At 37.3% G+C, this 27,452-nt stretch overlaps 1 protein-coding gene across 10 annotated transcripts; it reads right to left on the reverse strand.

Moving 5' to 3' along the window:
• Nucleotides 1-1,658: 1,658 nt before the first annotated feature.
• On the reverse strand, nucleotides 1,659-27,313 carry LOC113043755 (nuclear factor of activated T-cells 5-like). Of its 10 annotated transcripts, XM_026203326.1 has the most exons (16): nucleotides 22,542-22,870; nucleotides 21,975-22,047; nucleotides 19,447-19,572; nucleotides 16,903-16,970; nucleotides 16,603-16,665; nucleotides 15,448-16,024; nucleotides 12,431-12,614; nucleotides 12,157-12,347; nucleotides 11,891-12,063; nucleotides 11,669-11,803; nucleotides 11,459-11,511; nucleotides 11,224-11,356; nucleotides 8,950-9,024; nucleotides 8,758-8,867; nucleotides 6,337-8,620; nucleotides 1,659-5,827 (listed from the first exon to the last, which is right to left on the reverse strand). In XM_026203326.1, the coding sequence occupies exons 6-16, from the start codon at nucleotides 15,951-15,953 to the stop codon at nucleotides 5,610-5,612; spliced, it is 4,062 nt and encodes a 1,353-aa protein (XP_026059111.1). In that variant the 5' UTR covers nucleotides 15,954-16,024; nucleotides 16,603-16,665; nucleotides 16,903-16,970; nucleotides 19,447-19,572; nucleotides 21,975-22,047; nucleotides 22,542-22,870; the 3' UTR covers nucleotides 1,659-5,609. The 10 variants fall into 10 exon arrangements, with proteins under 10 accessions (XP_026059111.1, XP_026059114.1, XP_026059113.1 ...); XM_026203329.1 differs by lacking the exon at nucleotides 16,903-16,970; XM_026203328.1 differs by lacking the exon at nucleotides 16,603-16,665.
• Nucleotides 27,314-27,452: the final 139 nt, after the last annotated feature.

A 27,452-nucleotide genomic window follows, 5' to 3' on the forward strand; every position in this document is an offset into this window, starting at 1 on the left:
ACTAGTCCGTCACGGATCCCAAAATACTTGACAACTGTGGTTAGTAACGTAATCCTTTTCATTACACATTATTGGTAATATAATCAGGAAATTACAGTTTTCGAAAAATAAATGATCTATCTATATGTCTATCTGTCAAATTTAACATTGCTTTATTGGCATGACTGTAAAAAAAAAGGGGGGAAAATATGTTTTTTTTTACACAGATATAAGAAACAAAATACCATATTAATAAATTATATACATATATATAATTTATTAATATGGTATTTTGTTTCTTATATCGGTGTAAAAAGATTGATTTAAACTAATGCTGTCCATACATGCAAAGTCAATGTGAAACACTTCTACTGGTTATAATAAATTAATTAAAATTCTGTGAGCATCAGAAGAGGTTAACAGTCTTCATAGGCACACATTAACCACATCAATGGCAGTGTATCCTCTCCTCAAAATTGGATGAGAAAATAATTGATCAATATGACTGAATATGATATTTAAAATTATAAAGTATCACTGTCCACCAGACACCCGCAGGTTAAAGTTACAGTGGAGCTTGCCTCCCTTCAGTCCATTGACTTTCTACAGAGACCCCAAGCATGCTGTGACTTTTCTGGACGCTTATTGAAATGAATGAAGGAAAGTCACGTGAGAGGAGGAGTCAAGAGGAAAATGAGAAACAAGAGACCAAACAATGCAGATGAGCTGAAGGCCACTGTCGAAGAAACCTGGGCTCCAGACCTCCTCAGCAGTGCCACAAACTGATCACCTCCATGCCACGCTGAATTGAGGCAGTAAATAAAGCAAAAGGAGTCTCTACCAAATATTGAGTACATGTACGGTAAATGAACATACTTTCCAGAAGCCCAACAATTCATTAAAAATGTTTTTTTTTTTTTTTTGGTCTTATGAAATATTTTAATTTCTTGAGATTGTGAATTGGTTGGGTTTTTGTTAAATGTGAGCCAAAATCATCACAATTAAAAGAACCAAAGACTTAAACTACTTCAGTCTGTGTGCATTCAATTTATTTAATACACGTGTTTCACAATTTGAGTTGAATTACTGGAATAAATGAACTTTTGAGTCCGGGTGAAGCGAATATGAGGTTGCAAAAAAAAAAAAAGTTTTAAAGTTGTCCAAATGAAGTCCTTAGTGATGCATTTTCTAATCAAAAATTAAGTTTTGATATATTTACGGCAGGAAACACACAAACATGCAGTATATATTTTATAAGTATTTACATGTATATATTTACATTCATATAATTGATATTATATATAAATATATTATTTAAAAAAAATAAATATATACATGTTTATATTTATATATAAATAATAAATGTACACAGTACACACACATTATGTAAACAAAAACTATTTTGGATGGGATTAATCGTGAATCGTTTGACAGCACTAATATATATATATATATATATATATATATATATACACATATACATGTGTGTGTATATAATAACAATCAAAACAAAACAACTGATATGTAATAAAGAAAATATTATTTAGCAATATATAGTCATGCGTTCATGAAGAATTTCGTACACATAGAGAGAGACAGATAATAAGACACTTAATACGTGTGTGTGTGTGTGTGTGTGTGTGAATATATAGCAAAATATACAAGACACGGGACAGAACTTCATATCTACCTTTATTCATATAGCAGCACATCTTACAGAAATATAACTGCAGGAGTATACAAATGTACTGATTAAAGCAAAATACGTTTATTACTGTCAAATGTCATTAGTTCACGTTTCTTCACGATACTGAATGTACTTACACACTCATGAGTGAACAATGATCCCTGTAACAGTGGTTCCCAACCAGGGGCCTCTAGGGGGCGACAGCAAACCTCCAACGGGGCTCATAGACCATTTCAAACAAGTTATAATAAATGTCAATAAAATGTTCAAAGTGCCAATTCACACACCTATTTTCACTCTGCGGGAAATGCAACTACCAACTGCAATGTTGAAATTTGGTCCCGTGTGTCCCGGGCCAAGACCAATTACATGTATCCCATTTGTAACTGGTTGGTACATACAGTTCTTGAAAAATGTGAAACAAATGAAACGGTTTCTTATTTGAATCTACCGACACTAGTTTAACGAGCGGTTGAGAACCACTGTTCTTCAACTTCAGAAGCACTGGACGTTAATCACATCAAACAAAAGCACAAATAACTGCTGGTGATCGGGTTAAGCGCTCTTCAAAACAAAAATCTGACACCTGCTGACCAAACAAACAGAGATCAATAACCTTCTTCAACCTTAAACATTTCGAGAGGCTTTAACCCCCAGTGGATGAGAATGACCAAAAAAAGTGAGTGGAGTCTGTCCAGAAGTGTCATGATATAAATGTTCAGATGTGTTTGGGACTACACCGACAGACTGGTTAATGATGACAATTTGACCAGACAAAAACTTACTTCTGGATTAAGAACAAGTAATCCCAACGTCTATTTCATTATTTACAAAGGTCCTTTAGAAGTAAGAGGAAAGGCTTGCAAAGGCACAGAGTACTTTTAATCAAAAAGCACAATATGATTAAAAAAAACAACAACAAAAAGTTAATGATGGATTTGTGCAGAAATGTATTTTTGTTCATAATACATACAGTATGATTTTGACGTAAGCTGTCAGTACCAAACAACACAAGAATGGACAAATGATTAGTCAATCAAAAGACATTGATTCTGCCGCCTCGGCTTGAGAAAATAGGTTTTCTTCTTAGTTGGTCCTTTAGGTTAGATGTAGTGTGCATCTATGTCCTACACCATGAGGTAAAACACACGATCTTCCACTCGGATTCCAGAGTTTGCTTAAATTTGGCTTCGCATGGAACCCAGGGTCCAGAACATTAGCCTGTGTACCTCACAAAGACAGATCCAGGTCATATTTCACCCCAAGAAATAAAATAAATACTGAAAACCAATCATGTTTTGCAAGCGTCGATTAAATTCAGTCAAACAAATATGAACAATGTGTGTAAAATTCTACTTTATTTAATCATCATTTATGTAATTTCATTGTACAATATCAAGAACAAGATGTATTGTTAGATTTAACAGGCTACAGAGATCTATAACTTTATTTCATTAAATGTATTTTATGGTGAAATATGGCAAAAAAATGAGTCTGTGTGAGATTCACCCACATCCGAAACCAGTCTTTTTTTTTTTTATCGTTTAGAAATCAGCAATATTTGAATTTCACTTATACCAAACATAACAATCTCCATTTTGTAACACAGTGATGGGGACAAAAACCACCATTCCACCGCTCCCAATATTGACATATGAAGTACAGTACTGCAGAAGGGACAGATCACTTTTAAAATGATTCAAATGTACACAGTACATTTCAAAATTGAGCCTTACAAAAATACTGTATGTGTGCCTCACTGGCAGCTCAGATATTATGTTTTACTACAAAGAGAGCACACTTTTAACAAACTGCTACCTCACAAAGGAACAGCACACTTAAAACAGCCCGTCTACTATTTACAACAGTAATTATGCAAATTTTACATAAAGCGTTTAAAACAAAGGCAAGAATGATGTCTTCTCAAAGCAAAGATGTTTATGAAGATTTGAGATAGAACTACCTCACATTATGTTTGCATGAGAATGTTTTCAATGCAAAAGCTGCTTTTAGAGAGGAGTACATTGATGTTAAGTCTTAAAAAGGTTTTTTAAAAGCCTGCATGTGTCTATGAAAAAGTAAGATGTGATTTAATGAGATATCAGAGCAATGTCCTACAATGACGAATCAAGGCTGAGGGAAACAACCAATCAGTATCAGTTTTGACAAAATGTAGCAGCATTCTGTCAATATCAAACCCCGAACGAGTTCATTTACCAGCGTACACTACTCCTTCTTCACTCGGATGATTAGCCTGTTTGTGGAGAAATCTTCTAGTTTGGACACACGACTAATGATTTCTGACAGGTAAGAGCTTTCATATTTTCCAAAAGATCAATTTTAAAACTTGTATGATGAGATTGTCGTGCAGTGATGTTATGAAGCCATCTCGTCATCACAGCTTGTTTTAAAACTTGGGATTTTAGCTGATTTTGAACTCTAGTAACTGAGCCTCGAGTTTATCTGATCCAAGATGAGATTTAATGTAACTTGGGGGGGTGAAAACGAACCAATCCCTTCTTAAACCCTCGAGGAAATATGGACCTAACTTCCATTTTAAGCTGCCCAAAAAACACCCTCACATAAGCAATAAATATCCTGTCACTCCATTCAGAATTTGTTTCTGTGAAACACAACAGGAACGATTGTGAAAAATGTTTTCACTGCTCTTTCCTGTACAACAAAAGCTTTCAATGACCTAAACCTGTCAAAATCATTAAAAAAGCAAGTGCACAATATTCCAAGTTTTCAGATGCCGTGTAGACCAAAAGTGGTGATAGCTCACAAATCTCATTCCTCAAGGCAAAACAGCTTCAAATGTATGTTTTTTTGAGCACCAACGATCACAGAAGGTCATACCAGTTTGGAACGGCATAGAGATGAATAAATATTGATTTTCATATATGGGTGAACTATCCCTTGCATGCACCAACCACCACAACAAATCCTCTTCCCAAGCTTGTGCTTATTTGAACAATCACCATGATCCACATTAAATTCAAAGAAGATAGCTGCATCTTATATAGTACTAATGCGCTCCATGTCTTTTTGCTGGGCACATAAACAAACACAGAGTAGACGCTCTGGTGGAGGATAATACAATCTGTTCACATATCTCAACGGCAATGTTGCACATTTTCACATCCCTGATAGGAATTCATGTCTCCAAGTTGGACCTCTTGAACATTTAAATAAAATTAAATATAACACACCTAAAACAGAGGAGAAGGGGTGCATCTTGACTTGATGTTACGTGAAAATGGAGAGATTGGATGGACGTCAAACATTCAAACACTTAAAAAACATGAAACATGGCTCATGAATTTCTGAAAAGAGACTCTAAAGAGTGATGAAACAAATGCATTTTTAGAAAAGCATTATGGCTTTCAAAACATGAAATGCTTTGACAGCCAGGTAGACACATATGTGTTACAAAGCTAAAAGAGAGAATCTCCAACAGGAACTCCCTAAAGTGCTAAATATTTCAAATTCATTCACAATGTATTAGTATCTCAACGGCAACAGAGAGTTTTTGAGTTTATGTTGTACTACGTAGGTTTCTACTGGAAAACAGATAAATGATGGCAATAAATGGACAAGATTCAAGTGGAAGTCAAGAAACACAATACAAAGTAGCAAAGTGCCAATATACTTAATGGCTTAATGGGTCACATGATATGTTGACATGCCAAGCAGTGGCCTCAATGAAGTTGACCCTTTTTACGTCCATCAAGAAAAACGAGCTGTGAATAGATCCATACGTAACCGGTTCCAGCAAAACAACACATTAAAAGCTTTCAGAAACATAGATACAAGTGAAGACCCCCCAACTGAGACAACCCCCAAGGTTAGTTAATACCTACACAAGACACAAGATGTAAAGAAACATCAACAAGCAGTGTGGACGGTGGTCTTCTGGATTGAGGTTTCAGACTACTAATCTTTAATGGTCCAAGAAATCCCTAGGAAGCGTCTTTCCCTGCTCCTGAAAACGTTCCAGAAGTTCGTCAATCTTATCATCAAGGTTGTTGGACTGGTCCAGTAAGGGGTGAATCTGTGCACTAGTTTGAAGCTGGGTCTGATCAGAACCAGGATGGCCCATGGTGACGAGCTGATCTGACAATGACGGACCAGGAGAATTCATTAGCGGTCCACATTCTACTGAAAGAGAGAACAGGTTTTTGTTGAGGCTCAGAACGGCACTTTCTGTGATCGGGCAAATTTTGAATATTTATTCTTTTTAAGATTTAGCCTATTTCTTACATTTTCCCTTTATTACTATAGGACAGATCAGAACTGAGAGAAAGCGAAGTGGGAGAGAGATAGGGGGTTGGGATCAGGAAAGGTTTTCAAGGATTTGGGATTTGAACTCAGGATGCCCGTAGCACAATGGCGCAGTATCACCAGGATCACCTTCCAGAGCAGTGCCTCTTAAACCTGTCCCTTGGACACCCCACAACTTAACATTTTGTCGTCGTCTTCTAACACCTGATTCAACTGTCCAGCTCAATTAAAGGAGACTGCAAAACTTAAATTAGTTGTGTCCAATGAGGGAGACATACAAAATGTGCAGTGTTGAGGTCCCCAGGACAGCTTTTAGAAGCACTGCTCCAAAGAATCTTTTGAGCATGATTGCAATTCTGATTTCATGTTGACTTAATTGCACTTACCACTGGGAATCTCAAAAAGAAAAAGTCCTGCTTGTCCTGGCTGTCCAGGTTGGCTGAGAGTTCCCCCAATAGCTGTCTGAAAGAGTTGACTGGGAGTTTGCTGAGGGGCGGAAGATGTGGTGTTCTGGAGACTGCCACCCGCCATACCACTCTGTCCACTAAAGATGGTGGCTGCTGTGCCAGTTGTAGGTAACTCTTGAGCACTTACACCACCTTGCAGGGCCGAAATTGCTGACTGAGGCAAAAAAATGTTGACAGAAGGTTGGTCCGTAGGAGAGACAGGGGTTACGCTGGTGGCACTGGGGACAACCTGCATAGGTTGCTGGTCCTGAAAAAGTTCTGTCCGTGTTGAAGGCATACTGGCAGACGAGTCACTCACAACGGTGCTCTGGTCTTGAAAAGACATGGGCTCTGCCGAGTCTTGTTGGGAAACACTTACAACACTGGCTTGTGGAAAAATAATTGGTGTATTCGGAGTTGGCTGGGCTGCTGAGGCAGTGGGTTGGTTTGAAGTGTTGTTCACAGTAACATTTTCAGAGCTGGGAACAACTTGCATGGGTTGCTGCTCCTGAAAGATATTCTCTGGGAGACGGTCACTTGCTAGTGAAGCTTGGTTCTGGCCACTGAACAGCAGAGCCTGGGGCAGATCATGCGGATTAATGGTTGTGGTACAGAACAATATGCCTGTCTGTGTTGGTGGCTGTGCTTGGTTTGGGGATATTGTGGCAATATTTGGAAAAAGAGTGGCCTGTTGGGGTGTTGGCATCTGTTGTTGTTGGGGAGACTGCTGTTGTTCCATTAGGGTGGACAACTGTGCTTGTCCCTGAAATAGTGAGACAGCCTGAGCTTCTGTTCCAGATGTCTGCATGGGTGTGAGGAAAGCTATCTGTTGCTGCTGCTGGTTCAGGTTATTGTCTGATGATAGCTGGCTAGGCAACACACTCTGCGCTATAAACAGGCTAGTTGAAGGAGCCTGCTGATCTGTAGGTAGATTGGTGCTTGTTAGCATTGTCATGGTACCAGGGAATAAAGTTGCTTGGACTTGTGGTGACTTTGTGGTTCCAAAGAGTACTGTCTGCGAGTCTTGTGTTTCAGTCAAGGGGTTATGAGTTTGAAAAAGTGGTTGTGGAGGTGAGGGTTGAGAGGATGGCTGCTGCAGAAAGCTTGATGTCTGAATGGTCATAAGACCACCTGTCTGTTGGAAAAGAGTTTGCTGCTGCAACTGCTGCTGGGGTGGGTTCTGGAGGAAGCCTTCGGAGGGTTGCGATAGAGTATTAGTCTGTGTGGAGCTTTGCTGTTCGCTAGAGAAGCTAGGTGTGCACTGCATTGGAATCTGTGTCTGCAAGAGCTCCGACTGCAATTGTTGCTTTAGGTTCTCGATTACTTCCTGATGCTGAAGAGTTTGTAAATTTTTCTGATGCTGTTGCTGCTGTTGCAGATTATCAAGAACTTTTTGGTGCTGCAGAGTCACTATGGAACTTTGCTGCTGAATGTTTTCCAGGACATTCTGGTGGTGCTGCTGTTGATGCTGCAGATTCTCCAAAACTTTGTGTGTCTGCTGCTGCTGCTGAATGCTGCCAAGAGCCTGTTGCTGGAGATTTTCCAAGACCTTCTGATGCTGCTGCAAATTTTCAAGGACTGTCTGTTGATGTTGTAGATCCACAAGTGCTTTCTGTTGCTGATGCTGCAGATTCTCCAATATATTCTGCTCTTGCTTCTGCTGTAGCTGGTTTGTTAGGGTTGTCTCATTTCCACCCAACCTTAAACTGTTCATGTTTTCCTGGACGTGTTGCTGAAGGATCTCTGCAGATGGTGTCGGGCTATAAAGTACAGAATTTAGCTGTTGTTGTGCTTGCAGCTCTCTTACTGCTCTCTCTAGCTGTGCAACACCATCCTGGGGCAGAAGAGTCTGAACTCTGTCTGAACGCTGGGATGGAGGATTCCGAGAGTCTATGCCCAACAATACCATTCCACTGTCATCTGCACCGTTATCCTCTGGAGACAACGTTTCTGGGGTTTCCCGCAAGAACTGTTGAGGGACCTGAGGGGGAACAGGCTGGAGAACTGTTGTGTCTTCCGACAAGGATACTTGGAACGATGCAGGTGAAGGTATGTCCTGCTTCTGTATGGTGGATAAAGTTTCTTGAGTCGTAAATATTTGAGCTGATGGCTGTTGTGAGTCAACGGGTTGAAGAGCCGCAGGACTTGGAAAAGACTCGGTGGCAGCGGGAAGGACAGTACTTATCTCCAAGATTTGTTGGGTTGAACTAAGGGCCTCTACAGGCTACATTTAAAAAAATGAGAAAATGTGTTAATTTTGATACCCCATTCATAAAATCAATACTTTGCTTGGGTTTACTTCCTAAACTGAAGGATTCCAAGGTTAAACTTGGAACTTGAATTACAAAAGGATGACAATACCTTAAAAATGTCTGAAGGTGCTGCATTACAGGAAACTTCCATAGGTTCTTCTCGTTTGACCATAGGTAACATTAAGACATTGTTTAGACAACTGGCCTCAGTTTGCATTGCTGTAAACAAAGCCATAAAATATGAATTCAAGCTTTAAAGAGTCTATCAAAAAAACATGAAAATATTTAGATAGTGCCACACCTTTTATCTGCTCTTCAAAGGTACAAGCCTTGGCTGTGACTGGCAGTTCTGATTTCACTGGTATTTCAACCTTCTCTGTATGAAAAGAATTAAAATATTGAATGATGGCATTATCTGCTGCAGAAGTGCAGTTGTACAATACTCTGTCCCCAAGGGTTTACTGAAACAAAATTTCACAGGGAACTTCACACAAAAAAAAAAAAAAAAAAAAAACCATAGCATGTAATCTTTAACCTAAGGTACTTCCATACATTGCTCTTGCATTCTGCATTTCTGTTGCCTGTTGTGACATTGCAAATGTACCAATCCTATGCCATGCAAAAGGACACTTCAGGCCAGTTACAAAGCACTGTCAGCATGACCAAATAAATATTCATATGATAACCCTTTGCTATACTAAGATTAACAATTTCATACTTGCTTTACCAAAAGTAAATTTGCTTAATTTACCCATTAATATACAATACAATATATGATACAAGGTCTGAAATTTTGTCTTGCGCTACAGCATTTATATTTTTATATTAATCAACATTTGTATTTCTATATATATATATATATATATATATATATATATATATATATATATATATATATATATATATATACATATTTTTTTTTTTTTTTTTTTTCCTCAAAGCTCCGGTACAGATTTAAGTTTGTGTAACTAATTCAGCTCTAATACAGCTTGGTGTACAGAGAAGTACTTTGATCTAATCCGATTATATCTTGGGACCTTACACCGCCAGTTGGATGGCAACAGTACAAATTCATTATACAACACGTGATTCTGTTCAGAAACAATATTATTGGCCAACCTTACAAGATTTTTATGACAGAATAATTCATATACTTTTTTTAGTTCATCAGCTTTGTTTTTAACTGACAAATAAACTCATATACAATACAGAATTACTGTACTGCAATACACTCATAATTACAAACTGAAAAATAATAAAATAATATGCTTTCTAGATTCAAAAGACCTCGATCGGCGGAGGAAGTAGATTCTTTACATTGATTTTTAACAGATATATTCTATATGATCTTTCCATGATATCTCTATCTAGATCTAGATAGATCTATCCTTACTCCTAACTGTGCGTTCAAATGTGTCGGCGTCAAATATTGTTGTGGACGAAGTATTAAGATCTTTTACCTAAAAATGTATAAAGCACTGTAAAAATACTCTGATGCAAGTAAAAGTTCTGCATTGAAAATGTTACTTAAGTAAATATAATCAATTATAAACATTACTTAATGTAAGTACAATCAGGTAAATTTGTTTAAAAGTAAACTGGGACTATCATTAGATTATTCTTTCTATATCGTTATAACTTCAATACCATAAAGTTGCCCTGATTTCAACTCTCATCGACGCTCTCAACGGCCAAGTCATGCCGCACCGCTCCTCGCCGCTGGCTCACATTGAAAATGAATGACTTCCGGCCACTTTGATGCTCTTGACAGTGGCGTTGTTAACACACAGTAAGTACTTATATGCTTCTACCTCGCTGATATTCTCATCATGTATAACAACAGGTGTTGTATGAGGGTCAGAGGCAGGCCTGAATACAATCTCCTCTGTTTTTTGTGTTTTTTTATATTAATACAGAGAGCATTATAATCACATCACTCCACTAATTTGTTTACCCCCTGTTGATGCTGTTCTGAACAGTCAGAGTTATTTAATAATAATATTAACACAGTGTCATCAGAGTACTTTAGAATATATTGGTTAGGCCTATTTGAACAACAGTCATTCGTGTACAAAGTGAATAACAACTTACACAACCCTGAGGTACACCAACATTAGTTTTTACTTCGTTTAACATAACGTTTTTCACTTTAACTCTTTGAGTACCCACAGTACTCTTTGAGTATGACCTGCTCATCATGCTGCCAAACATTATTATTAAACAACCATAGGGCAAACACTATCTCTACCACTATAACCCTTACCCAATAAAGAAATAAATAATAAGCCGTTACCATCCGTTCACTATTCAAGCTCACCGATTGGTTTAGCAATCATTAAACATGAATAAATGGTAACAAGCTTAATTTGACACAAAATGTTGAATAAAGTTGTTTTTTTAGGATGGGGTTTCTTTGTGGATGGAGTATTCTGACAATGTCTTTCATACTTTTCTGGACCTTGGCAGTTTAATTTACTTGGCAGTCAATGGGACAGTCACAAGCCTCCCGGTTTTCATCCAAAATATCTTGTAATTGTGTTCCAAAGAAGAACTGAGCTTTTACGGGTTAACCAACCTGTTAGAGGAGTGTAGATAAAAGGCTGTAGATCATGCGTTTTCCCTGCGTTTGTCACTACAGCAATCCCAACGGACACCGGGGAGGTCACTGTCTGGTCATGATATGGGGGGACCTTCACCACTAGATGATTCTGGATCAAATTATGTTGAAAAGATCCTTTAGACAAGATATTTATGAATGATAAATTCTACACAACAGAAATAAAAACAGTAAAGCCATGTCCTGTACTCGCCTGATGAAAAAGTTCCATGTCAATTTCTGCTTCGGCCTGCCAGCCACTTTCATCTGAAAGGAAAACGAAGGAAAAAGTTGTACTTGGGTTCGAAACACATTGTACATTTATCATACAAGCTACGCAAGCTAAATTCCACATCTCATTGCCAAGTGTGAGGCATTATAGTGCTTGTTAGATGTAAAAGGAATTAGACGATCCATGCAATACCTGTAGAATTTTCCTGAAAAAGAACTTTGGTTCCTTTGAGAAAGTTCTTTCCGATGATAAAGACTTCCTCTCCCCCTGCGACAGAGCCACTGTGAAGACTCTTCTTAAGGATTTCAGGCACTCCGGCTGGTTGAGCTGAAAATTTGCCAAGGAATACGTTTCAAATGTGGAAAATAATATCCCTTGATATCAAATCTAAATCCTGATATCCTTTGCACTTACTACATAAGATAGGAGAAGAGAGGGCCTGAAGAGTTAGGACAGATCCATCAGGTCTTGGGATGTTGACTCTGAAGGCCAACCGAGCTCGAGTGCTCTTCTTTTTGGAGCCAGCAACCCCTATACGAGCTTCAACATCGGCATTCCTCAGCTTCAAGATGCCAACACAGTCCACGCTGCCAAGACGCATCACATTACACTTTAACAACACATATCAACTAAAAGAGACTGTAATGGCCACCGGAAACCACAGAGAGATTGATCCTTACGCTAGAGTCATAGAGTTGGTCAGCTCAAGGTTCACTTCAATAACTGTGGTCCCTTCGATATCCACTTCCTTACAGGCCGTTGTGTTGCGGCCCGTCACTCTGCAGGCTTGATAAAACCCATGAGGCTTCACACGTCCAGCGTCATTAGCCACAAACACTTGGAGCACCACTGGTTCACTGACTCCCTCTAACTGATGGACCATATTTAGAAACGTTACCACATAAACTGTAACGCATATTTGTCCAGATAATATAATGTGCATTCGATTCTTACTTTGATTGTAGGAAATCCTTGCTGTGTACGGTCTTTGACGGATCCCCTACTTCCCTCCGTCAGGTATCGTGCTCTGTGCTGCGTCTCCGGCTGAATCAAGATCTTCAGCTCCTTCCCTTCGCTCTTCTGAGGGTATTGAATGGAAAGAATGCCCCCCTTCTGATTGTTTGAGCCTTCCATGGAGCTAAAGAAAACATTAATACACCGTTAAATAGCAACTACATACACATACAGTGACTCGTCTTCCATGACATGTTTTTAAAGGATTTGTTCATTCCCGAATTTAAATTCCCTGATAATTACTCACCCCATGTCATTAGGGCTTGGCAAAAAATGGTTTAATTTTAATGTGATCGAGAATCGAACCAAGAATCAAATTGAATCGAGAGCTTGCGAATCATAATCGAATCGAATCTGGACATCAATCATACCCAGCCCTACACGTCATCCAAGATGTTTATTGATTTCTTTCTTCAGTTGCAAAAAAATTAAGGTTTTTGAGGAAAACACTCCAGGATTTTTCCCCACATAGTGGACTTCATTGGTGATCAACGGTTTAAAGGTCCAAATTGCTGATTGCAAATTCACTAGCTGGACTTCATGCATTACGTAAACATGTTGAAAAGGTCGTGTGTGACGTTGAGGGAAGTACCGACCCAGTGTTTACAAACCAAACGTCCAAAGAAAGTCAAAATCCCTTTACGTAAAGGTAAAACAATGGTGTTTGGACGATTCTTAAGTTGGAGAAGTTGCTGCTCCAACTTTTTTAACCATACGCAGTACACAGATGAAGTACTAACTACACATGACCTTTCCAACGTGATTACATAATTCGTCAAGTTGTGCATTGTGCAGCAAGTGGAAGATGAGCATTTGTGGTTGAAAAGTATATAATTTATTATATTTTTCAAAAATTACAGGTTGTTTCACTAGATAAGACCTTGTTGATAACACTTTAGAGTTTATGAGTTCACAGACCAATGATATGAAAGGAGCAGCTTTCACTCTCAACCAAACTAACATTACTAGCCAATCAGAATCTTTTGCTCTTATAAACACGAGACGCACATAATAGTATCCAATTGCAGAGACACAGCTCTGATGAACAAAAAGCTGTGAGGCGCAATCGAAGATGTCCATCCAGTGCATATTTACATAGAATAACTGATTAAAAACCAGCGGAGCGGAAAACATTGTTAAATCACGCTGTAAAGTGGAACTTCACCAGGCCGTTGGCTCCCTCTACAGGTATTTGTTTAAATACATAATGTACTTAATTTGGTTATGTTCATATTATATAGGCATATTACATTATGTATTTTCACAGTGCTGTTCAGTACAATCATGTAATTACTTGGTTTTGATATTTTATTTGAGCCAATTATTATTGCCTCATCATTATTTTATATATAAAGCCTGGTCTGTTTGTGTTACTAAAAAATAAATTACTCAGTTGTCAAAATAATCTTGAGTACTTGATTACCAAAATAATCATTAATTACAGCCCTAGATTAGTTAAAATATTTCTAAATACAACTCCATTGTTCTACATTTTGTACTTAAAAGACATATTTTGTCATTTGAAAATTTCGTAAAAATAATATTAAATTATTGTCATGTTCTAGTATCCAAGTATCTTTACTTTGTCTCATCTCATGAGCTAAGTGTATTGTCACACCCCTAGTGTCGATAAGCAATGATATAGCTCATCATTTTCCATGTGTATGATACAGATTTCATTTCGTTTGAATAAAGAAAGTAATAACTTGTTTTGCACAAGCTGCCCCTGCTCACCCTGCTTTAACCCCTGTATATGGAGAAAAATATTTTCCTCAAAAAACTTAATTGCTTTGCAACCGAAGCAAAAAAGACATGAACATCTTGGATGAAATGAGGGTGAGTAAATTATCATTATTTAGTTTTTTTATTCTGGAAGTGAACTAATCCTTTAAATTCTAAAAGCTCTAACTCATTTTGAAATGTTTTGGAGGTCAAAAATAGCCGCGTTTCCACTGTCGGGCTTAAAGCGGGCGTGCTGGTGTCAATTGCCAGGTTTTTTTTGGCCCGATGAAAACCTTGGGCCAAAGCGGGCCAGCTGGGGCTAGAGGAGGGGTTATGAACAAAGGAGGAGTTTCTCTGAGTCTGGAGATCGTCTGCGCTGCGGATCATTTCAGAAAGATAACAGCTTCAACACCATTAAAAGAACTTTTTAAAATAAGTTGAGCTCTAAACTCTCTTTCAGTCAGCAGCGAGTGTTTGAAATAACTTGATCCGATGTGGATTATAATCACTAAACAAGGCAGAAATATTTATAAGTGATGTAAAAGACTGTGCACGCTAGACATTAACATAGTTAACATGGTAAATATGAACACTTGGAGAAATCAGACGTCAGCTTCTTATCCTCTATCACAATCGTGTATTTATTTAGTAACTTATTTTAGTGTTTAGTCTTGTCTGGAGAAATTAGCTCAACATAGCACATGTCATCAAAATATAATAATGTGTTTTGTTCGGGAGCTTTTATAAAAATATAGAAATGGCCATTCTTTCTAAATGTGTTGTATATAGGTTATTGTGACTTCAAATAAACAGAAACAGACTCGACTGAATGAGCAGGCTATGTTCATAAAGTTTTATTTCTGTGTGACTAATTAATTCATTATGATCAATGTATTTATAGTAAAAATTATAGTAAAACATTGATACTTTTGGATTTAAATATTTAACAAAGCATGCAAACAAATGGCCACTTTTATCATGTTGATTTTCTGATCCGCTAGCTTCAGTGATTTCTTTCTTACTAGTTTTCTGATAACTTCTCTTTGTTGGTGTAATGATGGGGTTGTGTGACGATGTTCCTGAGAGGCTTGTAAGGCTTCTGGCCCGACGGTGGAAACACAGCACTGTTTTGGCCTCGGTGCTACAGGTCCGAGGCTATTAACCCCGTCCGGCTCATTTAAAGCACTGGCCCGACAGTGGAAAAGCAGCTATTGACAACAAGTAAGGTCACCAACCTCACTTTGGGTGTGACTTTGGTGTCTGAACCCAGTTGTGAAAGAACAAAGTGCGGCGCTTTAGCGCTGTCTGCATCAAACACGTCCATGCCGGTTTCTTCCCGGGCCGCAGGCTTTGGCCCCGGCCGCTGGCGAGGAGTTCTCTTCCGGGACTTTCTGGGCACTTCAGTATTGTCGTTGTATGAACTGCTGCTGCCCACGCTGAAGTTGGACACAGAGTCGTCCATCCACATACTGCTGCTCTGCTCCGAGTCCTGGTTGGGAAGCACATCATCCTGGCAGGACATGCGACTGTCATCCAGCAGGTCTTCTGGAGGGGGCGAGATGCTCAGGACGGTCCGCCGCTTCGAGGGGGTCGCCTGGCTCTGTGTGGCTCCGACAGTATCCACCGCACTGACAGACACCACTGATCCAGGCTCCACACCCATCCTCTCTGGCATCCCCTCTGCGGCAGGACCGCTGTGGAGCCTGGAAGCCTGCTCTGGGGCTGAGGTAGCAGAGAGCATGCTGGGACAGGAAGGAAGTGTACTGCTGAGTCCTCCAGGGGAGGAGGCAGCGGCGCAAGTGGCAGCGGCATCTGTAGTGTGCACAATGCAGAGCGTTAATGAAACCTGTCCGTGCTAATCTGGCTAGCAGTCCCGATCAAGCAGTGAAACTCGACATGATATCTGCTCATTGGCTTTTATCGGTTTTGAATGTCTTGTTAATATTAAATCGCTAATTGATGTAGACCTAATTAAGCTGATGCATTATCCAATCCCCTATATCTTTCTTAAATGTATATCTATTCTTCTTTGAAACATTTTGAAGAATCTCAATAATGACCCAATTACGAGTCCTATCACAAAAAAGCAAAAAATAAACATGCCAAAGGGGTATACAGAGAATTTGTTGTCGCTTCTGCATAACCCAGTGATGATCTATTCAAAAAAAGCCAAATTACATTGGCCAATGATAACTGAGACTAATGCATGCCAATTGGGCAAATTGGCTTGGTACTGGTTGATATCCCAGAGCTGATCTATTCAAAACAGCCTCTCATAGACAGATAATATTGCACAATGACAATTCTGAGGTGTCGACTAATGCATGCCAATTGGACGATTTGGTTGGGACTGAACGTAGCCATGTAGACAGAATAAACAAGCTTCTGACCTACGAAGCAGAGAACTGCAGACCATTTTATATGCAGACTCTCCCTGATTCAGAGGGAACTCCCTGGAATAAAAACGACAAATGACAGCGAATAAACAATAAGTGCTGGTCATCCAGTGTAGATATCAGTAATCTTGGTCAGAATCATTTGAGCAAAAATCACAATATTCATAAAAACATGTCTGTTTGTTTTTAAGATTACAAATTTAATGGGCCATTTTTTTTTTTTTACAGGATCAATGATTGTTTTTCTCACAGTCCTAATTTGGTGGTGGATTTGGTTTTGGTTGATTGTTTTACCTCAAATTTATTGCTGCAAAAACACTGATATTTGTCTGGGCTGCTTCACTTAAAGATCCCTCAGCTTCCTGCCAAAACAGGAAGTAGTGTAACGTTAACCTGGCTACTTGCAAACATATTTGCAATCACAGTATTGCCTTTTAATTAGGGCTGGGCGATATATTTGATATCATTTTGCTGACCAAAGCAAAGTTGTAAATGTCAAATTGACCTCAAACATGTAAAGCGATGTGCCAAATGTTTTAATATATATTTTGATGTCGGCATAAAACCAAAGTGAATTTTCAAGTAAAAATTATGCTTTTACATTCTTTTATAAAAAAATAATTATCATATATAATTAAAAGAATAAATAGGCTCACTTATGATGTCATATCAGCCTTAAATATTGCCGTTTATTATGCATTATGCTGTTAATATGTATTCTTATTAGGGCTGTAAAAAAAAAATGGAATTTCAAATATTTGTCAAAAAGGAAAAAACACATTCAAATGCAAAAATGTTGCATTCAAATATTAGGCCTGCATCTGCGCACGAAATGTGATGATGATGTAAGTGTCACTGCATTTTAATGCTTTTGTTAGCCAATATAGTTGAGCCCACTGCGTTGTTCATTTAATTTATTGTGGAAAACAAGAACATTAGTGTGGAGAAGATGTTGTTTACTTCAAAACCACTACCAAGGCGTTCACACAGAACACATATTTATCTACTCGCTAGGGCTGGGATAAACGATTATTTTTTAAACGTTTAATCTAGCGATTATTTTTTCGGATCGATTCGATTTCGATTATCTCCCCATCGATTGACTACTAACAATTTATACATGTTGATTTACATATCTGAATGAAAAAAAACATGAATTCCTTAACATTGCAATATATGTTTATTGCTCTTAAAATTACAAAATAAAAGTCTGACTAAGAATGCATTTCTTTGCACTTGTATAGAGAGAGCATTCAATAAAACCTTGACGCCTTGAAAACACATAGCTTACTGAAACAAGCTTCCTGAACACATAGGGCCTAGCTTACTGAAAAAAGTTCTTCTTTCAGATTACGTCATTGATGACCTCGACGTGTTGTCCCATCCCTACTACTCGCGTCTCGCTCAAAAGAGCAGCATTTTTAGAAAGCCATGTGAAATTAATGCAAGTTCAACTTTTTATAAAATATGTTTCAAGATTTTTGACCATGCCATTTTATCTCATGTTTTTAAATACTCTTTTTGATTGTTTTTCGTCATTTGTACTATACTATACATACATGCATCGTGCCGTTTTCTTTTTCTTATTGTTTGAACAACTTTATTAATTATATATGTTTTATAAACATTATTATACACTTTTTTTCCCAAAGATAGCAGTGTTATTTTATTACGTTTTGCGCGTAAAATTTTTATATTTTGCGCGATGCGCCCTCTTGTGGCCTCAGGAGAGAAGCCAAAAGGTTTTTCTCCCCCAACTGAAATTATGCCTTTTAAATTTGAATATAATTCGATAATATACAAGTAGAAAATTTCGAATTTAGTTTTTCAGTCATTTTGACAGCCCTAATTCTTATATTGGTATTCTGATACTGTAAACAGAAATTATTAAACATTATATTTTAAATTAAATTAATAAAAAAACATTGTGTCAAACAGCTCATGATTATATTTAACTACTTTTTATTGTATTTGATTGACAATGCTGGAAAAAAAGTTGTTTTTTAAGAGCAAATTAATACATAAACATAAGTATGCATATATAAAAACAGATTTAATGTTTTTTTTTATTTGCTATATAGCCCAGCCCTACTCTGATTAAAATCAATTGTATCATTTGCTGAGAGAAACAAAGGCCTCCAAAAAAGAAGCAAAAGGATTAAGACAAAAGCCCCAAATTATGCCTAGAGCCAATATAATTGTAGACAAAGATGTAAAGTAACTTCTTATTACTTAATTATTTCCCCCCAGATGTCACCTGATGCACTAAGGACCACTGCTGTTAATATTGCCTTGACTGGCTCAACCATAACATGCTCTCCAGACGCCAGAACATGATCGGAGAAGCATCAGGAAATCACTTTACCCCACTGACAGCAATAACAGGAAGCTCTTTTAACTGGTTTAACGGGTCAAGAAAGACACTTGAAATGAGTTAGTCTGCAAAATCATCTGACATGATCTCAACAGCCAAAGGTGAGAAAGAAAAAAAACAGCAACTAGAAATGTCAGGACGTGCAGATGGGTTTTAAAGAAAAAAAAGTGTGATATATAGTGCAACAGGAAGCACAGGTCAGCAGCACTAGAAAGAAAAGAGTACAAACCCAAATGCTGAGACAGAAAAAAAAAGTAAAAAAAATTTAAACACCACACCACAAGAAGAAGAAGAAAAAAAAAAAAAGTGTAGAAAAGATCCAAAAACACAAACATCTGAAAAGGTTAAGCTTCACAGGAAGTCACTCGAACATGGCACACACAGGACTGAGAGAAACCGATTAGGAGAGTCTTTCTAGCTTGAAAAAAAAGTGCCTCCAATCAGACGATGTGAAAGTGTCCTACCTGAGGCCAGGGCCGCCGGAGGAGGGGGTCCGGCCTCTCCTCCGCTCTTCTGGCTCATGCTGGGACTGTCCTGCTGCACGATCGAGGGCAACTGCAGCTCTTTAGGGAGCAGGTCATACACCGACTCTGAGAGAGACACAGTCAGAGACGTGAGACATGCTAACAAACAAAAATCTCGACCGGCGATGCATGCTGCAACACCACTGAACATCACTTATTTCACTAAATCCAGGTTTAATAAAAATGCACGAACGAGACAAATGCAACAAAAATATTGGTGTGTGCCTATTAAATTACAGTCTGTGAGTCGTGTAGGCGAGTTGAACAATAAACAAGATATCAGGTTACCACACGACTTGTTTTCAGCAACTACCATCACAACAATTTAACAATGCTAGATTCATAATCAAATCGAAAAGAAGAAAAAATTACATTTATAAATAAATTATATGTGTGCAATACATACATAACATGATCCAATTACAACATTGTGTTTAAGGGTTCGGACTAAAATTGAAAGTTAAATTATAACTTTAGATTTTTTTTTTTTTTTTTTATAAGACTTTAAGATTTTTTTGTTGTTGTTGTTATTATTTTTGCAAGTAGCCCTTTAAAACCCCTACATATAAACTATGTTGAAAAAGCTGTATTAGCCAGCCAATTAAATATTTACCATTTCAAAAAACGATATTGTCAGCACAGAACATCTGCGTCACATCATACGCTTCATAATTAAAACCCACTGGAACGCTGCGGGTCCAGCACATGTAGTTTTATCATAAGATATTAACCCTGGGCACAGCAGAGGAGGTGTTTGTGATCCCCAGAGCTCTGTCCCACGAGTCCTGTGTGATGATAGAGAAGCACTGAAGCACATCACCATGACCGCTTCTCTCACATTAACCTGCAAACCTCCATCGCAAAACAACACTCATTCACTCACTGTAATAATGGTCATCACGCTCGGCTAAACACAGATCATTTCACCCTTCACGAAATAAAAATGTTTGTTTGCTTTCTGTCTGTGTGAGGAATAAAAAGGTTAAGTAAGAGAAGAATGAGCATGTCGCATTTCACACAAAAACAATTACATTACTTAAAGCAAACTTAAAGATCATTAGAGAGAATTCTCCTATTATCCTCAGAGTAAAAACAGCTATTGGGAATAGTGTTTAAATTACAAACCAAGTCACACTGAGAAGTGAGATTGTGATTCAGTTCAAATAACAAGAAATCAAGTTTTGACACTGGAGTTAACACTATTTTAAAGTTTAAGATCAAGAACAATAACTATATTAGTGCTGACACTAATGCACACAGTAATGTTATGCTCATTTACTCAACTGATCCTCAATGTCAGGATCAGTGTAGGATTCTTGCACAAAGTGGACATTAAACACAGAGAAGGAAATCCTATCCTGAATCACACTCCCCTACAGAAATGCTTTGTAAATACAAGCGCTGGGTCCTGTAGTGAACCTGAAGCCGCCGCGGTCAGCAGCTCTGTATACCACAGGCTCTGCATTCCTGCTCTTTTGACACTATGCTTCATGGACGACCAAGAGATAATGGGATGGTCCGGCTCTCCTCTCCTGTGTTTTATATTGCAGGGATTAAATCTGTTCAAAAGAATTCGAAAGGACGGGAAAACTTCTCTTGGAGATGGAAAGGAGGCCAAAGTGTCCCAATAATTACACGCTTCATCTTCATGAACACTGGCTTTGTAACGCAGGTGGAGCCACATAATGGAAATTATTATCTACAAAGCAATTCCTAGAAAGGAACTACTAAAGGGGTCATATAACGTTGCTAAATAATAACATTATTTTGTGTATTATTGGTGTTTAAGTGGTTTAACACATTTTCCACATATGATATCGTTTCTCCTCTAAGCCCCGCCTTCTGAAACGCTTTGATTTTTACAAAGCTCATCACTCTGAAAAGCAAGGTGTGCTCTGATTGGCCAGCGCTCCAGTGTGTTGTGATTGGCCGAATACCTTGCAATATAGTTATACCAACATGACAAAGAATCATGATAATGTATTGAAAATAAAAAATTTAAATCTTGATATGATATTTTAGCCATTATCGCCCTAATGTCCTCAAGGCTGCTCTCTAGTCGCAAATGTGTTGTGTAAAAAAAACGAATAGGAGATTTTCATCTGTACTGTTGTCCAACAGACAGAGACAGACATAAATAATTAAATCAATCAGTTCTTATAAAAGTAACAGCATGCCTCTACTCACCAAAATGCATGATTTGAAGAGTCATTCATGTCAGTAATGTAAGTAACAATAGTACTGTATACGTAATATACGCCTATATCCTACAAATAATAAGACAATGTCAATTCACATTCAAATCTGCATCCAAAAAGACTGTTATTTACTTCCCTGTGGCTTAGAACAAGCCATCCATCTGTAACCTGTGTCCATCTTTAATCATGTTTACTGTACTTTACTGTACATAAGCCACAAACATCAACACATGAGCATCATATGGTCAAATCAGCCAACTATGTGCTTACCTCCTAATAAGACAAGTCAACACTCCCAGATCCAGCAGCAGGTTCGCTGTCAGGATGAATGTGCTGCTAATGCCTGATGAAATATTAATTATAATAATAGCCAAGGATCAGTTTCTGCGCGTGGCATCATCGCCCATGCCACTAGTGCAACGTTTATAGCACATAAAACACATGGACATAAAACACGTTCAAGTGTGTGTCTGAAATACTGTTTTGGTGTTAGACAACAAACCTTGGTTGTCTCGGAGCCACGAGTCACTTAAAATGTGTGTAAAAGGTAACGTAAACACACACACACACACACACTCTCTCTCTCTCTCTCTCTCTCTCTCACACACACACACACACTTAAACACACATGTACACATATAGACTCGCATTCACTCATACATATGGGCATCCTGACTCACACACACATTTATAAATACACACAGCTAGCGCGTGCTCTAATCTCTTGCTAAGAGACGTTAGCAATCCTCATATTTATAACTAACTTAACGTCTCTGTAAAGACGAATCCAGCTATAAACGAATGAGGGAATGATAAATCATAAAAACGCGTTCTTACCTTTGGAATAGAGCGATTTGGGAGAACTGGGGTCGATATCGGCGCTCAGAAGAGATATAAAATCCGAGGGCATGCTAGCATGCTAAAACCTCATGAGATCAGAGGAAACGACTCTTATCACTCTCAACTTAAAGAGCAGTTGATATAAAAAGAACGATGTTTCAATCATAAAATCCTTATGAAGGGTTTACAGCACGTGTACTGTAGTAAAAGTCACACTCAGGAACATTTTAATATGTTTTTTTCCCTAAATGATTACTTAGCCAGCCATAAGAGCCATTCACCATTTCCCAGCGACTCCTCCCCCCTTTCTGCGCATGCGCACGATTTCGACTGTCTCTAACACTATTATTGTTGTTCGACTATAATTAGTGTTAGACTTTGGTCTATCATATTACTTTTTTCTACCAAGTAATGCAGTTTAGTTGTAGTAAAATAGTGCATTCTGTAACATAATTAAACCACTTTGTTAATGCATGTCCAAGTAGCCTAGTCTAAAGGCTCCCTTTTTTAAATGTATTTTTTCTTCTTTTTGGGGGAATGAACTGAACTGAATAATGAACTCTGATGATCTAGGTCTAGGTCTGGATCCTCCTGATGATATCAAGCTCTCGCAGAGGTGGATGTAATGAGGTCAGACTCAGCATATGGCAAGCCGTTTTATCCTAAAATAGGTCTATTCGCCTTGTTACTTGTCATTTGCATTTTTACTAGTAACAATTCAATTAGACAACTCTAAAAACTCTTCTTGCTAGTACCAATTATAATAAGAGAGCTCTCTAATTCAATTATTACTAGTAAGAATTCCAATTACAGAGCTCTACAAAGGAATTTCTACTAGTCATGCCTCCATAGACTTCCATTTATTTTTTAATTACAGCGCTCTATGACCAAAAGAGAGCTCTAAAACTGACTTCTTACTAGTTACATTTTAAAATGAGATATCTCTCAAATTTTTTACTAGTAACAATTCTGATTAAAGAGCGCTCTAATTTAATTCTTATAGTAGAAATGCAATTACAGAGCTTTATATTTACATTTTTCCTAGTAAAAAAAAAAACACATTAAAGATGTTGAAATGTGGTGCTCTCTAAATGAAGTCCTGCTAGTAAGAATGGAATTAGACAACTCTACAATTCAACATGTCTTTAATGTAGTTTCATATAGCTCAGCAGTATATGATCTGTCACTACAGTCTGCCGCTGTAATCAAGCGAAGTACCAAACAGAAAGATGATACGCAAGTTTTCTTTTGAATTCCTCAGAAAAAAAGCACCCACAACAACAACAAAAAAGGGCAAAAAATCTGACAAAGCACCCACGGTTAGAGAGAAAGTCGTGGGAGTTCTTTCAGAAAACATGAAAGCGGTGCTGAGACGCTTGAATAATGAGCTGTTCTGGGAATAGGCTTATCTTAATGGTGAAAACGAGAAACAAGTGAGAATATGAGAGTGTCTATCAAAAACAGGCAAAGAGCCAATTTAAAATGTTTTCTTTTTCCTAGCGGTGGTTGTGTGTCAAATGTAAACATGTTTTTTATTATATTACGGGTGTATAAGTTTATTAATCAGTTTAACATGTAGCCCAAGTCCTCCAATATCCTCCTGACACCAAGCTACAGAGCTTTGTCCTCTGTAAATTTAATTAAAAAGTATATGATATTATTTTGTAATTGACTAATTGTCAAAATGTAAATCAACATCTCAAGAAAATGTTATGTTATATTAATTTATTATGCATTTTCGGAGACACAAGTAAATGGGGGGAAAAAACATTATAACATTATTTCTATGAAATATTAGATATTATTATGAAAATCTTGCCAATTATTACTGTCATTATTATGCTTCTTTTACATCACATGTTGCCAAAAAACACATTAATATGCAAATTAAAACTATTAAACTAAAACTATTAATTGCAATTAATCGCATAAAGTTTTTGTTTACATAACGCGTGTATACTGTGTATATTTATTATGTATATAAAAACAAACACATGTATATATTTAAGAAAGATATGTTATTTTTATATTTATATCATATAAAATATAAGAATGTAAATATCTAAAAGAATATACTAATATATATATATATATATATATATAAAAATATACATGGTGTACATATACTGTATAAACAAAAACTTTTATTTTGGATGTCATTAATCATTTGATAGCACCTATATATATAGGTGATGATGTTATACTTACCCTTCAACCATCAAACATTTTTAAAAAACTGAAAAGAGTAAAAGCATAACAAATTCCTACAACGGCCAATGAAGTACCCCAAAAGCCTGATAATTCTGCAACAGTATCACAGTGTTGAGTGTTGAGTAATGAATGTTTGTGTAACATATATTGCTTTAATCAAAATGTTTTAATAACTGGAACATTGAATTATAATTTTTTTTAAAGTAATATCCATCTTTTTGACAGCCAAAGATTCATGTTACATCATGTCACATTAAAATACCAAGCATTACATTATTCTGACATCTGAAAATATGAAGGAAAATAGACAGCTCATTCAGTCAGACTGAAAGATTAGGATTATTTGTTGCTCAACTTTATAATCTGAAATGATTTGTTTCTGTCTTTGTGATTGGAACGTCCCCAAAGTGTCTCTAATAATCAGTAGGCTCGTTATGAAAATGGTGGACACTGCAGATTTATTTTTGTGGCTGGTTTAGGAAGTGTGTGATTTGCACCAATCAGTATTGCATGTTTTTTTTTAAATCAGTAGGCCTTAATCAGACTAAACCCCATTTAAAATTTCAGTATAGATCTTTATAAGGGCAGGCATTGTATAAAGGTCCTAGATAATGTAACTTTCACACCTCACAACTTTCAGAAATGTTTTGTGGAGTTTTTGTCTCCTGACAGGCTTTTTCATACAGACTGATTTATCAGCATGTTGTAAAACAAGCACATACTTTACTATTAGTTTGCTCTCATATAAAGACAATTTTTTACAATCTAATCCATTTCTGATGGATATAACCAAGTTCTGCACTATTATTGGCAACATTAAATATCTTGCCTTACTAGAAAATACGTCAAACTAAAAAGCAAAGTAGCTTGTAAATGCTGTTTCATGTTGACTTTTTTATGGACCTGAGTGGGCAGAATTTATACTGATGGTAAGAGTAATTTTACAGCACACATCCATAAATTAAAGCCCTGTGTGAAGCACATTACAGAGAGTCTTTGGCCAGCAAAGCATCACAGCAAAACCAATGTTTTTTGAGGCAAAATTAAGGTATGAAGGTAGATCACGAGCCACTAAATGCAGTTAGCATAACAACACCAGGGTCACAGCAACACTTCCTCAAAGTTTAAGTGTGTAATCTATTTGATTTTAAAATACTTTATCCCATTCCTTCTTAATGGGCACGGATGCAACTGCACAGCTTTTAGTATCAGGCTTGAGATGTTTAACTGTTTTAACACATTTGGGATTGAGAGGGAATGGGGGTTAAGAATATGCAATGACTTTAGGATCAATATAGGCTATTAATGTAGCAAACATGGTCACAATTCTGGATCGCTCATCAACAGATGGAAGATATTCCCTGCTTAGCCGAGAAATGTGCTGCTGTGAATTCAATTTGGCACCACATACCTGTGTGAATCAACCTTGGCATACCTTAAAAACAAGAAGAGTAACAGACTAAGCCCTGAATAGATCTGTCTCAATCAACTAAACAAACATTCATTTCTCTTTAAAATGTATTTCTTTAATTGTATTATAGCAACAGTAAGTCCAGCGCTAACCTTTACATTCATCAGACCGTATCCATTTGTGTTTTACTTGTAGTTAGCCATTCAACTTTGAAACATAAGCACAAAATCATATCTACACCAGTGATATGTGAATGATAACACTTTTAGATCAATGTTATTTTAATTATTTATTATTGTTTCATCCCGAAATGTTCATCATTGCCACAAGGGGGGAATTAATTACATATAAACCTATAAGTCAGTTCTCTCTATTGTGGGCCGGCTACTTTCATGACCATTCATGGAGAATGTTGTTGAAGTCTGTTTGGACAAGTGTTGGGTGTAACGCGTTACTGTAATTAAATTACTTATGCACTGAAAAAGTCAAGTAAGGCATAAGGGATATTTAATTACAGTTACTCATATAGTATTTGTATTACAGTAAATAATTTCACCCGTCCTAAAATCAATATTGAATTTGAAATCTAAATTTACCATCTAAAGATAAAATTCAATGCAGCGACTTTAACCCACTTTCAGATTTTCCTGATTCACAGAGAAACTTTAAATACTTAGATACAGATAAGACTAAAATCAATCGAATCTTTGCCGTCTAGGTCTCTGTGACAGAGACATGAGAAATATGTCTATAGAAAGCTTGTTTCTAATTTTAAATGAACAAATTCAAATCGAAAACAAATTCTCACTGCAGAATATTGTTTGCGTATATTGCTTTCTTAGTGGTAGCACATTACGGAGCCAGATTTCTGCCCTAATTTCTAGTCCTTAGTTCACAGTCTTGTCTTGCCTGTTTCCCATGATACATGATTCTTGCCTGGGTATTTTGGATTAAACCTTTACCTTTCTGTTTTGGACTGTGTTTGCACCTCGTCTGGACTATTGCTCTTGTAATTGGATTTCCCCTCTTGTCAATCCCTCTGGATACCATTTGCTGTTGACTGACTCATGTCCATTTCGGATTACCCTTTTGTCTTGCCCTCTATACACTCACCTAAAGGATTATTAGGAACACCTGTTCAATTTATCATTAATGCAATTATCTAATAAACCAATCACATGGCAGTTGCTTCAATGCATTTAGGGGTGTGGTCCTGGTCAAGACAATCTCCTGAACTCCAAACCGAATGTCAGAATGGGAAAGAAAGGTGATTTAAGCAATTTTGA

This window comes from Carassius auratus, chromosome 25 (assembly GCF_003368295.1).
Source record: "Carassius auratus strain Wakin chromosome 25, ASM336829v1, whole genome shotgun sequence".
In the NCBI taxonomy this organism is placed as follows: domain Eukaryota; kingdom Metazoa; phylum Chordata; class Actinopteri; order Cypriniformes; family Cyprinidae; genus Carassius; species Carassius auratus.